Source organism: Oreochromis niloticus, linkage group LG6, assembly GCF_001858045.2.
Source record: "Oreochromis niloticus isolate F11D_XX linkage group LG6, O_niloticus_UMD_NMBU, whole genome shotgun sequence".
NCBI lineage: Eukaryota > Metazoa > Chordata > Actinopteri > Cichliformes > Cichlidae > Oreochromis > Oreochromis niloticus.
Window position 1 is genome coordinate 5,858,440 of NC_031971.2, and position 14,541 is coordinate 5,872,980.

At 39.0% G+C, this 14,541-nt stretch overlaps 1 protein-coding gene across 1 annotated transcript in view; it reads left to right on the top strand.

Annotated features, from left to right (window-relative positions):
- The window catches only part of slit1b (slit homolog 1b (Drosophila)), a 71,638-nt gene that overhangs the window by 13,624 nt on the left and 43,473 nt on the right, over positions 1-14,541 (top strand). Inside the window, exons 2-4 of the mRNA XM_003454102.3 lie at positions 453-524; positions 1,416-1,487; positions 1,603-1,674. Of these exons, the coding sequence (XP_003454150.1) occupies positions 453-524; positions 1,416-1,487; positions 1,603-1,674 (216 nt within the window). The remainder of the gene's footprint in view (positions 1-452; positions 525-1,415; positions 1,488-1,602; positions 1,675-14,541) is intronic.

Genomic DNA, 14,541 nt, shown 5'->3' on the forward strand with positions numbered 1-14,541 from the left:
GTGTGACTAATTTGTGCCTTCCTGGAATAGGTACTTTGTCACACAGAAGGAGTTTTTTCAAGAGCATAACTGGACCTTAGCCCGTCTCTAGTTCCTGCCTCTGTGTGTGAGACTGCATACTTCAGCCGGGGGTACAAATTCAAATTCCTTCAAACCAGCTTGTTTACATATTTCACTGAAAATGTCAAGACAATGTCCTTTTCAGTTTCATATGTATTTCTGATGACTGGCCCCCAGCCCCCCCCCCCCCCCCCCCCCCGGTGGCCCTGTGAATTGGCTAAACAGAAGAAAATGGATCATTGCACGCGTCGATCTTCCAAACAAAATAATTCGTTTGTTAATGAAATTGATAAGTTACACACTGTTCGTAAAATGTTCTTTGATTTTTTTAAAGGTTTGACTTCTTTATGTCAGCAGTTCCTTTATGTGCTGTTTTCTCTTTTGTTTTCCAGAGACCTGAATGGAAACAACCTGACAGTCATCACCAAGACAGACTTCTCGGGTCTCAAACACCTCCGAGTCCTGTGAGTTACATCTGCCTTTACTCTTATAGATATATTTTATGGGTTACAATTAAAGCATTCATCTCATCCAGAGTGGCTTTCACACCATTTCCTTCTCTGCTTTCATTGCCTTCAGGCTCATTGTTGACAGGGCAACAGCTTGTACTTATTACAAGATTCTTTCCCACATTTCTGTTGTTGTTTGAGGTCTGATAGGAATGTGGGAAGCATAGCTGTGGTGCCACGTAAAGCTGACACGAGGTGCTTGTCCGGTGTCAGTTTTACTACAAGGAGGGTTTATCTGTGACCTTTTGACCTGGAAGCACTGTGCCCTCTGGGAGAAACGGCATGAGCAGTAGTTTCCTGTGTTAACTTGAGGACTAGAACTGCAATGAGTGTCAGTGATGGACATGACACATGTCCCGGACTGGTTACATGTCTGGAGACCTGATCAGAACAGATTAGCAGCCCACCGGGAGCCCTGGGCGTACTGCTGTCAGGAGGGTACTGAGTGTTACATCAGTGGTATATGAGGTGGAAGACGGCAGTATGTTTCTCAAATATACAGATGCAAGTGCAGACAGATTCAAAGTAGTGTCTGAAACCAAAGCCTCATCCACATATTCAGCTGCTGACAAATAAAACTCTATTTTCATGTACATGTTATTTTTACCCAGATTCATCAACACACTCTTAATTAAAGATTAAGTTAAACAATAAAAGTCAGAGAACATATCCTTGTAGAATAACTACTTTATTTTCACAATACTCAGACTCGTGTTTCACAAGGAAGGATTAAAGCGTGTTACCAATTTATCAAATAGAAAACTGACTGTGTTATTTAATATCTCCTGATTTGTTTTTAAAGTATATGCTTAGACAGTGAATATTAATGTAAGTGTTTCCTTGCAGTCATCTGATGGAAAACCAGATCAGTAACATTGAGAAGGGAGCATTTGATGAGCTGAAGGAGCTGGAAAGACTGTGAGAACACATTACAAAGACATTTACAAGTATAAACCAATTAATTTTTTATTCAAGTGTTTTCTTTCACAGGAAATTATAGTTTTTTTTCTTTGTCTTTTTTTTGTCCACACAGTCGCCTGAACAAAAACCGTCTCAGCCAGCTTCCAGAGCTGCTCTTTCAGAAGAATGAAGCCCTGTCTCGACTGTGAGTACAAACTTCAGAGCTCTGGGTATTTTCTCTCCATACCCTGCACACTCTATTTGAAATCTCAGGACTTTGCTCTCTTTACCTCAACATCTCTGTCCTACACAATGCACTTTAGGGTTTTTTGCACAGTCCCATATTCAACTGATTAGAATTTGTTTATCTTGGCCCATCAGGTATGTCTGCTATGTTCACACATGCGCATGGTCTATAATTAGTGGCTGGTGCTCATCTACCATCCTACAGCAGCATCCAATGTCTATATGTGTCTGAGTAGTTCTTATTTGGAGAATATCGGACACTTACAAATTGCAGAGTTCCCTGAACTGGCAGCTCTTCTTATTGACAGGGAAGGTCAGAATAGGTATTAAACATTTAGGATTTTTAAAGCAAGCAAAAGTGTTCATTGGGGTATTTTTCAGCACCTTTGATGTGCATTCAGAACCTATTAAGCTGAAATAGTCGGGGTTCCTTTCAGATAAATGCTTAATTTGCATCTGTTTTGTAAAAGTGTGGTTCATTGAGCTCTCACGGCTGTTGCTTGTTTCATGATCTGTTGTGATTTTCCATATTTTCTTTCACAAATATACTGTTATGTGATGGATGCCCAAATTTCAAATAATGAGTTCAGCAGATGTGACTCAAAGGTCAGGGTTCAGACTGCAATAAATCCACTGATTCTTGGCTCTGTTTGATATCAAAGATAGGTCATCTCTGTAGCCCCACAAACCTTCTCTTCTGTTCTTTTGTTTGCATTGAAGCCATTAATGAGGAAAAGGTTTTCCTAAAGCGAGGCAAGTTAAATCTGAGAGAGGGTGAACTGGGTGAAATCAGTTCATCATCAGTAAAAAGAATCAGTATAAGATTATTATGAACTGTGAATCATGCAAAGCTACTCTATCGTAATCAAAGAATAAAAAGTTGGAGCTAAAAATAATAAATATTTTCCCCTTTATTTGTGGATAATACATTATGTCTGCAGCTAAGCCGTTACATCAACTAAGTTAAAAAGAATGTATCCAGCCTTCTGCCCTCCAAGCTGTTGTCTGAAATTTGTCTGCATATTAGTTAATGCACAGATGTCTTGAATCTGGATATATTTTTGAATTATAGTGATCAACTACAATAGTGTAACAGTGAAAATTTCTGCTACTCCAAGCTGTTTAGTCACTGATTTTTCTGATAAAAACAACTGACCTATTTTTCCTCACCCAGAAAACACTGCAAATAACTTACAGGCTCCCACGGGAGCAGTAGGAACTGTCTAGCTTTAATTCAACATTTGAACACACACATAAAGAGCTTATTTTAATAACTGAAAGCCTGGACACAGTTGGTTACTGTGTGGATAAATGTGTCTCTCACACAGACACACGTACGCGTGCACACACACACATACACACACACCTCAGAAGCTTTTGTTATAAATGCGTGGTTGTAGTGTGAGATGGGGAAGGTATCTGCTACTGCCTGGAGACGCCTGGAAACACATACACAAACATTACTGCAGAGAAAGAGAGGAAAAAGCAAATATAAGAGCTCTCTAATTAAGTTTTTCCCAATGACTGATCTGTTCGTGACAGTGATGTGCTTTGGTACCTGTGTCTGCATGTTTGAGTGTGGTGATTTAGTGCTTAACAGAAAATGTGCTGATACAAAGAGACTTACTTTTCCCCCGAGTAGAGAAGGAAGGGGACTGAAGGGGGTAGCAGCCATGAAAAATACCAGTAATTACAGAAAAAAGTGGAGACAAACAGTGTGTGTGTGTGTGTGTGTGTGTGTGTGTGTGTGTGGAGGAATAAAGAGAAAGTAAAAGACGAGTAGATGGTAAAAGACAGTGTGTGTTTGTTTCAATCCGTGTGTCTGTTCTGATTATTTGCTGCTTTCTGTTTTGGCAATTTCACACTCTAGCTCCCATTAGGAAGTGCCGAGATGGACTTGGCATGTTCGATCAATCAGCAAACACACACACACACACACACACACACACACACACACACACACACACACACACACACACAAAGTGACACACTCACAGCACAGAGCCATTAGCACTTCCTCTAGCAGGAGCGATTTCTTTTCCTCCTGCTGTGATGATGGACTGTATAAAGCCTGATGTCCCTGGGAAACACACACACTTTTTGTTTGTGTGCATTTTTGTCTCTTCAACAAAATTGCCTTCCATACTTTAGTCTATTTCCTCTACTGTATAGTCCCCTCTTCATGTATCAGTCTGTCCTCTTCTTGTAGATTGTGATATACTGTCTTCTTTTTAAACTGAGCTTTTACTGGCTTATGGGGGGGGGTTGTCTTTGATTACCTGCTAAATATATAGGTTTATTCATTTGCAAAGAACTGAACGGTGTGTAAAGACTAATACATAAATAAAATGTTTTCATTTAATTAATTTGCACGTCACTGAGTGTTCTGTGTATAAAGCATAACTGTCCACAGAATCAGTTTCCTCTATTCTCTCCACCACCATGGACAAGACCAAAGAGCTGTCAAAGGATGTCAAGGACAAGACTGTAGACCTGTGCAAGGCTGGAAAGGTCTAAAAGACCATCAGTAACAAGCTTGGTGAGAAGGTGAAAACTGTTGGTGTGATTATCAGAAATAGAAGAAGTATAAAATGACCATCAATCCAGTCTGGAGGTCCATACAAGATTTTGCCACATGGGGTGAGAATGGTCATGAAAAATTTGGTGGATCAGCCCAAAACCACATGGGAGGAGCTTGTTAATGACCAGCAGGTAGTTGGGCCCACAGTCACATTGGTAATACACCATGCTGTAATAGATTGAAATCTTGAAAAGCCCACAAGCACCCCTGCTCAATAAGGCACACGACCAGGCTTGTCATAGGTTTGCTAGTGAACATCTACATGATTCAGTAAAGCTTGGGAGAAAGTTTTCTGGTCAACTAAAACCAAGATTGTGCTCTTTAGTGTTAACTGGACCAAGTGTGTTTGGGGAAAGAAGAATCCTGAGCATGATCTACAGTGGCTTGCAAAAGTATTCGGCCCCCTTGAACTTTCTCACGTGTACACCACTTTGTGTTGGTCTTTCGCGTGGAATTCCAATAAAATGGATTCATGTTTGTGGCTGTAATGTGACAAAATGTGGGAAAGTTCAAGGGGGCCGAATACTTTTGCAAGCCACTGTAAAAATCACCATCCCCACAATCAGACATAAAGCTGAAAACATTATGTTTTGGTGCGATTTTTCTGCTATATGTACAGGGAGTCTACACCTAATCAAGCACACAATGTACAGATGCATGTACTGTAAAATCTTGGACGAGAACCTCCTTCCCTCAACCAGAAGACTTAAGATTGGTCTTAGCTGGGTCTTCTGGCATGAAAATGACCCAAAAAATACCACCAAGGCCTAGCCAGTCTCCGGACCTTAGTCCTGTAGAAAATCTGTGAAGGGAGTTGAAGCCAAGCGGCAATCAGTGTATTTGTACAACCATGTATTTACAGAGTTTCTGTAAAGAGGATTGGGGCAGAGTACCTTCCTTGTGCAAACCTGGTGACCATCTATAAAAAAGGTCTTACGAAGGTTTTCCACCAAGAGTTTCTTCCATCAGTTACTACGTCATGTTTTGCTTGGGGATCAAATACTTATTTTACTCAACGACATGCAAATCAGTGTATGTGCTGTTGCCTTTGAAATAGTCATTTCAAAGACAGGGATGAGGTCTGCGACCAGTCAAGGTTTGCTGCTGGCTTCAAAGCAGCTTTTGTGCATCAAGACAGTAAGAAAACTGCAATAAGGTAGAGTCAGTCCTGCAATCAGTTTATAATTGAATGGGGTCACACTGACAATCACACACAATCTGAATATGAAAATACAGAAATTAACTGTACTATATTGGCCAAAATCACAAGTTTGTTTCAGCTACATTCACAGAAATTCACATCAAACAGAAATTCACATGAACTTCTCTGACTGGTTTGTGGGAGGCAAAACTAAAAGTGGTAGACTGTATGAAAAACTAGAACAGTAAAAACAACCAAAGACTGGTTATTTTATTCCCTGTTAAAAACCCTCACCTGAATTCAACCCAGGTCTGAATGGACCCTTGAAGAAATAATATCCAAATGGACTTCAGTCCAGAAAAACTCACGCAAATTCATGCTAGCATAGTTTATTTAAAGTCTCTGCATCTGTTACCTGATCCAGCTTGGAACCAGTTGGTAAAACCTCTGATTAAAAGAAACTGACTCTTCATCATCTGGTCCAACTCAGCTCAAGAGTCTTAACATTACAGTTTTCCTCCACTTTAACAGATGTATTCAAACAAAAGCAATAACCCCAAACATCGCAGGCTGGTCATGTTGTGAAACTACAGTGAAGTGAAGATTTCTTTCTGTGAACTGTTTTGAATAATTGAAGAGAGATTTTAATGTCAGTTGAAGATGCTGCTCGGTTTTCCTCTCCTCTGTCCATACCTCTGTATTGTTGTTTCATCCTCTTTCTTTTCTCAATTTTGGCAACTTTCATTTTTCATTCTTTCTGTCTCCCCTCAGTCTTTTGTTGGCTCTGTGTGGATGGAATCGCTCCACACCCAGTAACAGTCCTTTGTGTGTTTTGATGATACCTGGAGGGTGACTGAATGTGTATGTTCGTGCACCAGGGTGCCCCCTCCCAGCACCTCCCTTTAGCCCAGGGGAGCCAAAGAATTATGGGTGTAACTAGGTGTCTCTCTCACCCACGCACACAAATTCACCTTGACCTGAAAATGAACCGTGTGGTTAGCCAGTTGATACTGGGCTCCTGCAGGTATTATTGGGTACTTGAAACAGTACTGAGTAAAAATGTAACCCAATGATATTGAGCTGGACAGTGCACAGGCAAATGCTTATCTGAACTTGATCCCATTTCAGATAGGAGAAAAATTCTTGTTCACAAATATCTCTTTATGGCATACACTAGAGGGAACAGCACTGACCACTAGCACTGTAAAAAAAAGTGCAGGGGTCAGTTTTTTTTCTTTTAAATCTACAGGTTTATATGGAAGGACACTCCTTGTTTGTGTGGAAAAAACACTAAATGTGACCATTTTTTCCCTCATTTCTAATGTTATTGTAATTTGTCATACAAAATACATCTTTATATGGAATATGCACATAGATTATCTCTAAAGATTGATATGGAGTGGTGTTATCCAATTTCAAGATGGTCTCAAAGTGTAACCCTCACCTCAGAGCCTGGCTCCAGCCACTGCATAACTTTGAAATATGCTCAAAGGTTTGAAAGAGGTAAAGTAAGGAAATTCTGAGGATGAGACATAGATGATGCAGGAGATGTTCAGTGATCTTTAAGCCCATTCAAAAATAAAGAACTACACAGAATAGCAAGTGTTAGCTAGAGGACAATGGTCATCAACTGTAGCTGCTGGCTTTAATACCCAAACCATGTTGTCTTTTTCCCTCCCTGGCTGTCCTGACATCTGGAACTGTGCTGAGATGTAAACGGGTGTGAAGAGAAATAATGCAGATTGGCTATAATTCTATTGATGTCAATATTAATGAACCACAGTTTCATTTCTTCTTCTTCTTCTTTTTTTTTACAGTGCAAGCTTTGCATTACTGTAAAAGCATAGCATGTTTTCACAGACTTCCTCTGAATTAGAGGGTTTTAGCAACTTTTTTTTCTTTTTCTTGAACACCACAGCAGGATAATGTTTCATCAAGTCCAAATCATCTCAGACTGGCTTCTTGAACATAACAGTTAGTTCACTGTACTGTGATGTCCTCCAGTCTGTGGATCTCAATTAAATAGACCCGACACATGCATGATGTGTTGTGCACTGAGAAATCTGCACCAACTCAATGATGCTATGATGTCACTATGGACATGATGGACATGGGTTAGCTGTAGCTCAGGTGGTACAGCAGGTTACCTCCTAACCAGAAGGTTCAATCACAATCTGCTCCAGTCTGCATGCCAAATAACTTTGAGTCCCATGTTGCCTCTGATGCATCCATTGGAATATGAATATGTGTGAATGTTAGATAGGAAGCACTTTGAAACAGCATAGAAAAAAGTGCTTGTGTGATTGACCAAGTTGTGTAGAGTGCTCAGATAGAGTAGAAAAGTGCTATAGAAGAACCAGTCCATTTACCATTACCAAAATCTGAAGGCTAACAGTACCTAATAAAGGAACCAGACAGTTATGTTCCTTATTATATCATATTCAACTTTGAATAAAAGGATGGCTAAGTATACAGCTTCTTTTTTCAGTATCTCTTGTGCTTGTTAAATATATCACATCAGAACAGACCAAGCATACTTTGAAAGTGACATAAGAACTGTTTTAAAATAAATTCTGCATGTACATGTAACAATGCAGACCAAGTGCACAAATAAGCATGAATGAAATATGAGCAGTGGAAAACAAAATGTGTGTGCAAAACGTAAAAAACCCCCAAACATACATGGGAATTAAAAATGTGTGGCCGTCTGCTTTAATGTGTCTTTTCGTGTGTGTCCTTGCAGTTTACTTTCCCCTCAGAGTTTTTTCTCATTAGGCAGAATGGTAGAGCTGTCCTCATTAGAGCAGATGATTGGCATCTGAGTGCCGCTAATTAACGGTGTGAAGCTGACAGAGGTGGTGATGGCAGCTGCCTGGTTGCACTTTAGAGGCTAACCGGAGTGTGACCTCGACGTTTAGAGGCAGGAAGAGCACACTGGGGTAATAAGCCTGTATGTGTGTGATAATTACCTTTATTTGCATTTGTTTGTTTTGTGAGATTCCTTGCATATAATCATGTGCTAATTACTCTGATTAGCATTGATATCAAAAAGGATGTTAGATACACTTATGACTGAGTGTGTGATCATAGTTTACTGCTGTTTCTCTGGGATAAAACAGCAAGCAAGTCTGTGCCTACATATGTATGAAATAATTTTGCATGATAATCTTATTGCCATTGAAAAGTTTATAATAGTTTTGAAAGCAGCTGCAGATACAGATTATGATGACCTTCATCTTTTCAGCAGGGTAAATGAGCCCTGCAGTCGACAGCCAGCAATTCATTCGTCATGCAGTCAATCAAGAAGGTGAATTTTGTGAGCTGTTTGTAAAGTCTTAGATCTGAGGAAGTGAGAAGTGGAAGTGGGGTCAGTTTGCTGACAGATCACAGATCATTTCTTTCTTTTAACAAGATAACTGTCATGTGTAATTAGGTAAGTTGTAATTGATGCAAATTGACTGCTACTTGTAATATGCAAAATGTCACTGCCTGCCATTTAACAAGTGAAAGTTCATTGATTCAGCCTCCAAGATATTATATACATCTATCTTGCAGGTTGATATTAAAACACGAGAGTGTTATCTACTTATTGCTGAGAACAGCAACATTAGCTATGTTTCTTACAAATATGCAGTTTTTAGTGACAAGTTTCTTGCAAGTGTGGTAGTGTGGAATTCAAATGAAACCAACCAAGTGCCAATGAGTTAATTGGATCACATTAAAACATAAAAAACAATGCAACAGAATGAAAAGTATTACATATTAATTATAAGTTCATTGCTCTGTTTGCTCAGGAATAATCTGCATTCCCTGAACGGTTGGCGACTGTTAGGTGACAGGTGTTGATGAACTTGTAAACTTGGTCTTGAAGTGGGTTCTACACCATAAACCTCTGTGATTTCTTTTCACAGATAACTGTTGTCACCTGTAGTTTGTATGAAAGATGCCAACTTGTTTGCCAACACTTGCTAATGGACCCCAACCAGCTGGGGAACATATATTTGTCCCTAGCATTAAGCTAAGTAAGCATGTTAAATCAAAACCACTAATTACCAGGGGGTCACGGAATGGGCTCTAAGCATGCGGCACTGGGATGTTAGTACTAGCTTTTCACTACTGGTGGTAACTACCAGCAAACACTTTGCAGCTGGCCGGGGAAATGCTCACTGGGAAATACTCTAGTAACTGGTGGTTGCCAGTTGCTGCCCATTATGTCTGGGGCCTTGCTTGAGTTGTCAAAAGAAGTAGTACGTACTTAATCTGCAGAAAACTCTTTTATTGAAATAATATTACTGCTGCAGGTGGTAAATGCTGACCTCTTTTTAAATATGTTTTCTACAGTAATACATCATATAATGCATGCATATGGAATATGATAAATATGTAGCATGACTTGCGGAGGACATTTATCCTGACAGCAAACCTTAACAGCTTGTAATGAGCTCAGAAAAAAAATGCTTTTGCCAAAAGAATGTAAAAGTATATTAAAATATATATTTTTAAAAAGGACTTTACACGAAGCCATGCTATATTAAAACCATGATACAATTTAACTTGAGCCTTAAGCCATAAACCTAACATATGTCTCTCCAGCAAGGGGCCACAGTAGATATTTCTGCATGCGTTCAAATACATTTGCACATGCATGCAAATCTATATTTACATTATCTGCAGGATTCAAATCTGTCACTGCAGAACACACAAAAGAAGGATTTTCCCAGAATTTTAGTTTTCTTAAAGCCGGGACTCTGGGGCTCTTCCTGCTGTGTGTGGTAACAGCTTCATCCTGGATAATAAGATCAGTGGTGCGGACAGACACCATTACTCCCTTTACAAAAACCTGCTCAGCTGTTATTTTTCTGCTCAGATTGTGTGTCTGCGAGTGCGTGCGTTTGTGGGAGATCAGTTCACAGACGCTGACTTCTCCTGTCATGTCCATCCAAAGTAAAGCTGACACACTGAGAGCAGTGGAAAAGCATTGTGGGAACTAAAACATGCAACTGTTCAAAGAGCCAGTCGCTAACCTAAGATGCAGACTAGGGTGAGAATTACTGCGAGACATCTGACGGTCACATTCAATTCTCACATTCTTCGTCCTCTGTTTCATCCCCCCACCATTCCTCACTGCCCGCTAATGTCTGCTCCCCCTTGTTTTTTCATTTTCATATTTCTCATCACCTTCCCCTCATGTGTCTTTTGGGGTTCTTCAATTAAGCGCTCTTCTCCCCTGTGGGTGGAGGGAAGGAAGAGAAATGAAGGATAACAGGAATGAAGGAAAGACACAAAGGCAGAGGAAGGGAGGTCAAAAAATCTGTGGATGAAGATCAGCGGTTTGATAGCAGGCAAAGAAATAAAGATGGCATGATGGAAAGAAAAAAGGGAAAAGATATTAAATCAAAGAGACAGTGAAGAATAGGATTTAAAAAAAAGTTCAGGAAAATAATAATAATACTAGAGTATACAAATTTTAGAAAGATACAGTACTATAAACACTGAAGGTGCATGCATGGGAGTAAAGCAGGGCTCAAGCTAAAAGATGCAAGCCAGATGGCAGAAATAAGGTGACATTTTCAGTATTGCCTGCTGTGCGTGAGTTTGTCCTGTTGCCATGGTCATACCTTTACATGCCACCAGGTCATGAACTATTCCAGAGTTCAGTGAGTGTTGGTCAAACACTAACATGTGTCCTCTGGATGTTGTGTGTGCGTTTGTGTATGGATTTTGTTGCTAGCCCATCATACTGTGTTTTGTCTGTGTTAGTTTGCCTGCTGAAGCTCTGTGACTGACACATGGAAGGGAAATGAGAAAAATGAGACCGCTTTGAAGTAAAACAAGAAAATATTTTCTTTTTGTCTTCAATCATGTCTGCTTATATTATGAGTTATGTGGCCTCCGAGTTTAAAAAGTTGAATTTCCTGACGGGTCTGATTTTGTGATGTGTATGTTTTTGTTTGTTTGTTGCATATTTCCCTAAAAATGACACATTAAATGAAAATGTTTAATTTAAAAATGGTGTAGAAACGTTGAATACTTTTTTAAGCTCATGTGAGGGCCATAAGACAGACATTTAAAGGAGCACTGTAATAGGAGTCTGGATATTATTTCATATTGAATAACTGTTTTAAAAGTAGTGAAAATATTGTGATGAAATGAGTCTTTATACTTTATGTAGAGAAAAAAATGAGTGTCACTTCTCCAGGTGAAAATGACTTGTTGATGTCATGAAAAATGGACCATATTGCCTGGTCTGATGAGTATGGTGGTCTTGGGAGGTCAAATCCAGTAAAACTTAAACACCAGCAAATAGAAAAAGCAAACGTGCAAATGCCAAATAGGAAGTATATGTCTATAGTATAATATGAATCATGCGATTAAAACATATTAACTTTTATCTTTTCTAATTCACAACAGTGATGAACTTTCTAAGTTTAAGGATATAATTCATCCACCGTTAGCTCCTCAATGCCTTATGCTAACACAGTGCAGAGCAGCTACCTGAGCACCACTCCCACAGACGTCGATTATCTTGTCAATATTTTTACTTCTTCAATGCGTACAATGCTATATACTGTAGCTCCTTTGAAACAGAAAACCTCAAATCAGAAGTACTTCACTCCCTGGTGTAACTCTCAAATGTGCACCTTAAAGCAGATGACTCGTAAACTGCAGAGAAAATATCATCTCACAAACTTAGAAGATCATCATTTAGCCTGGAGAAATAGTTTGTTGCTTTATAAGAAAATCCCCCGTAAAGCCAGAACATCTTACTATTCATCAGTGATTGAAGAAAATAAGAACAACCCTAAGTTTCTCTTCAGCGCTGTAGCCAGGCTGACAAAAAGTCAGAGCACTGTTGAGCCAACCATCCCTTCCCTTTTCACAAATAAAATTTTAACCATTAGAGAAAAAATTACTCATAATCATCTTACAGATGTAACGTTATCTACAGCTACTTTTAGTACCATTGATATTCATTTAGAGTATTTTTCTCCAATTGAACTTTCTGAGTTAACTTCAGTAATTACTTCCTCCAAACCATCAACGTGTCTTTAAGACCCCATTCCTACAAAACTGCTCAAAGAAGTCCTGCCATTAATTAATGCTTCAATCTTAAATATGATCAACCTATCTCTAATAATCAGCTGTGTACCACAGGAACTGGAAGCTGATTCCAAACTTGGATTTGGGAGACAGACACAGTCTCTACTTTTAAGATTAGGCTTAAAATTTTCCTTTTTGCTAAAGCATATAGTTAGGGCTGGACCAGGTGACCCTGAATTCTTCTTTAGTTATGCTGCAATAGGCGTAGGCTGCCGGGGGATTCCCATGATGCATTGAGTGTTTCTTTTTCACTCACTAACTGTTTATACACCTCTGTGCATTTAATTATTTCTTATTATTAATCCCTGGCTCTCTTCCACAGCATCTCTTTGTCCTGTCTTCATTCACTCACCCCCAACCGGTCCCAGCAGATGGCCCCGCCCCTCCCTGAGCCTGGATCTGCTGGAGGTTTCTTCCTGTTAAAAGGGAGTTTCTCCTTCTCACTGTTGCCAAAATGCTTGCTCATAGGGGGTCAAATGATTGTTGGGGTTTTCTCTGTTTTCTTTGTAGTATTGTAGGGTCTTAACCTTACAATATAAAGTGCCTTAAGGCAACTGTTGTTGTGATTTGGCGCTGTATAAATAAACCTGAACTAATGTGAATTGAATACCAGCTAAGCCAACATTTGACTAAGGTGCAAAAAACAAAAATGCCCACTTAAACACCTAATTTGTATTGTGTCATTTCATAGTGGTGGCTTACAGTATGTTGGTAGCTGTCATTTCATATTGGTTTGTATTTTTTAAACCATTAATGAGGTGGCAATGAAATGACTTAAAGTACGTGAAAAAAATAAACAGCAGTCCATGCAAAAGTGGACCAAAGGCAACTTTTGGTCCCGAGTCCTCATTTCAACAACCCTGAACTTCAGCTGAGCCATGTGACTTCAGAGCTGCACCAGTTTGTCCACTGGCTTATTAAAGCCACAATGTGCTAACAGAGCAGGCATCGCCATCAACTACAAACATGAAACTCGCTAAAAAAAATTGCATGACAGCATCCTGTAAGGGTTTTGTTAGTCTAACTTCTCAACCCCAAACACAATAAAAAAAACTGCATGTCTGGAGAAAAGCCATGTTTATTCACTAAACAGAAGTCAGACTCTCAGCTGGTTCAGAAGCAGCAGGCCAACCCAGCCCACACAATACCAAAGACCTCCATAAGCTTATAAATCTGATTAGATACTAAATCGTTACAAAAATCTCCAACAATATTTCCATAAATCACGTTAATGAATGAATAGATGTAAATGTTGTTGCACTAAATATTATTGCTTCTCACTCGGCACATTTGTAACTTTACCTCTGCTGTGGTTAAATGCTTCCACTCTGAAATAACACCACTTAGAGTTAACTGGGGAACATCAAGGAGGGAAGAAATTTCACAAACTGACTTGTTACAGTGGTATCCTATTACAGTACCATGCACCACTTCACTGAGCTCTTTAGAATGAACTGTTCTTTCATAAATGTTTGTAAAGGAAGACTGCTTGGCTAGGTGCTTCAGTTTGTTTTTTTATATCTGAGCAGTGTTGGGCAAGTTACTTTCAAATAGTAATTCAATTATAGTTACTAGTTACTTCTTCAAAAAAGTAACTGAGTTAGTAACTGAGTTACAATATTCTAAAAGTAATTAATTACTTGGAAAAGTAACTATTGCGTTACTTAAAAAAAAAAACAAAGAACGTTTAACCCCCTGGCGTCCAGGGTATAATTGGCCATTTTTTTACTACTCTTGATTTTCCCTCCACATTTTACCTTTAAAAACTATTTACTTTGCCTTGTTTGGTATCATTCTTTTTAGCGCAACCTCACGTGCCTGAATTTACAGTTATGTTCTCATTTTGTCATACTGTATAACCAGAATTGATCTAAAATCAGACAAAAAACATAAAATCACAGTAGAAAAAGTTATATTTTTACTGTAACAACCACAAACATGTTTAATGAATCATATTTTATAACTTCAAATGCAAATATAAATTGTCAATTTTAAAATCCTAT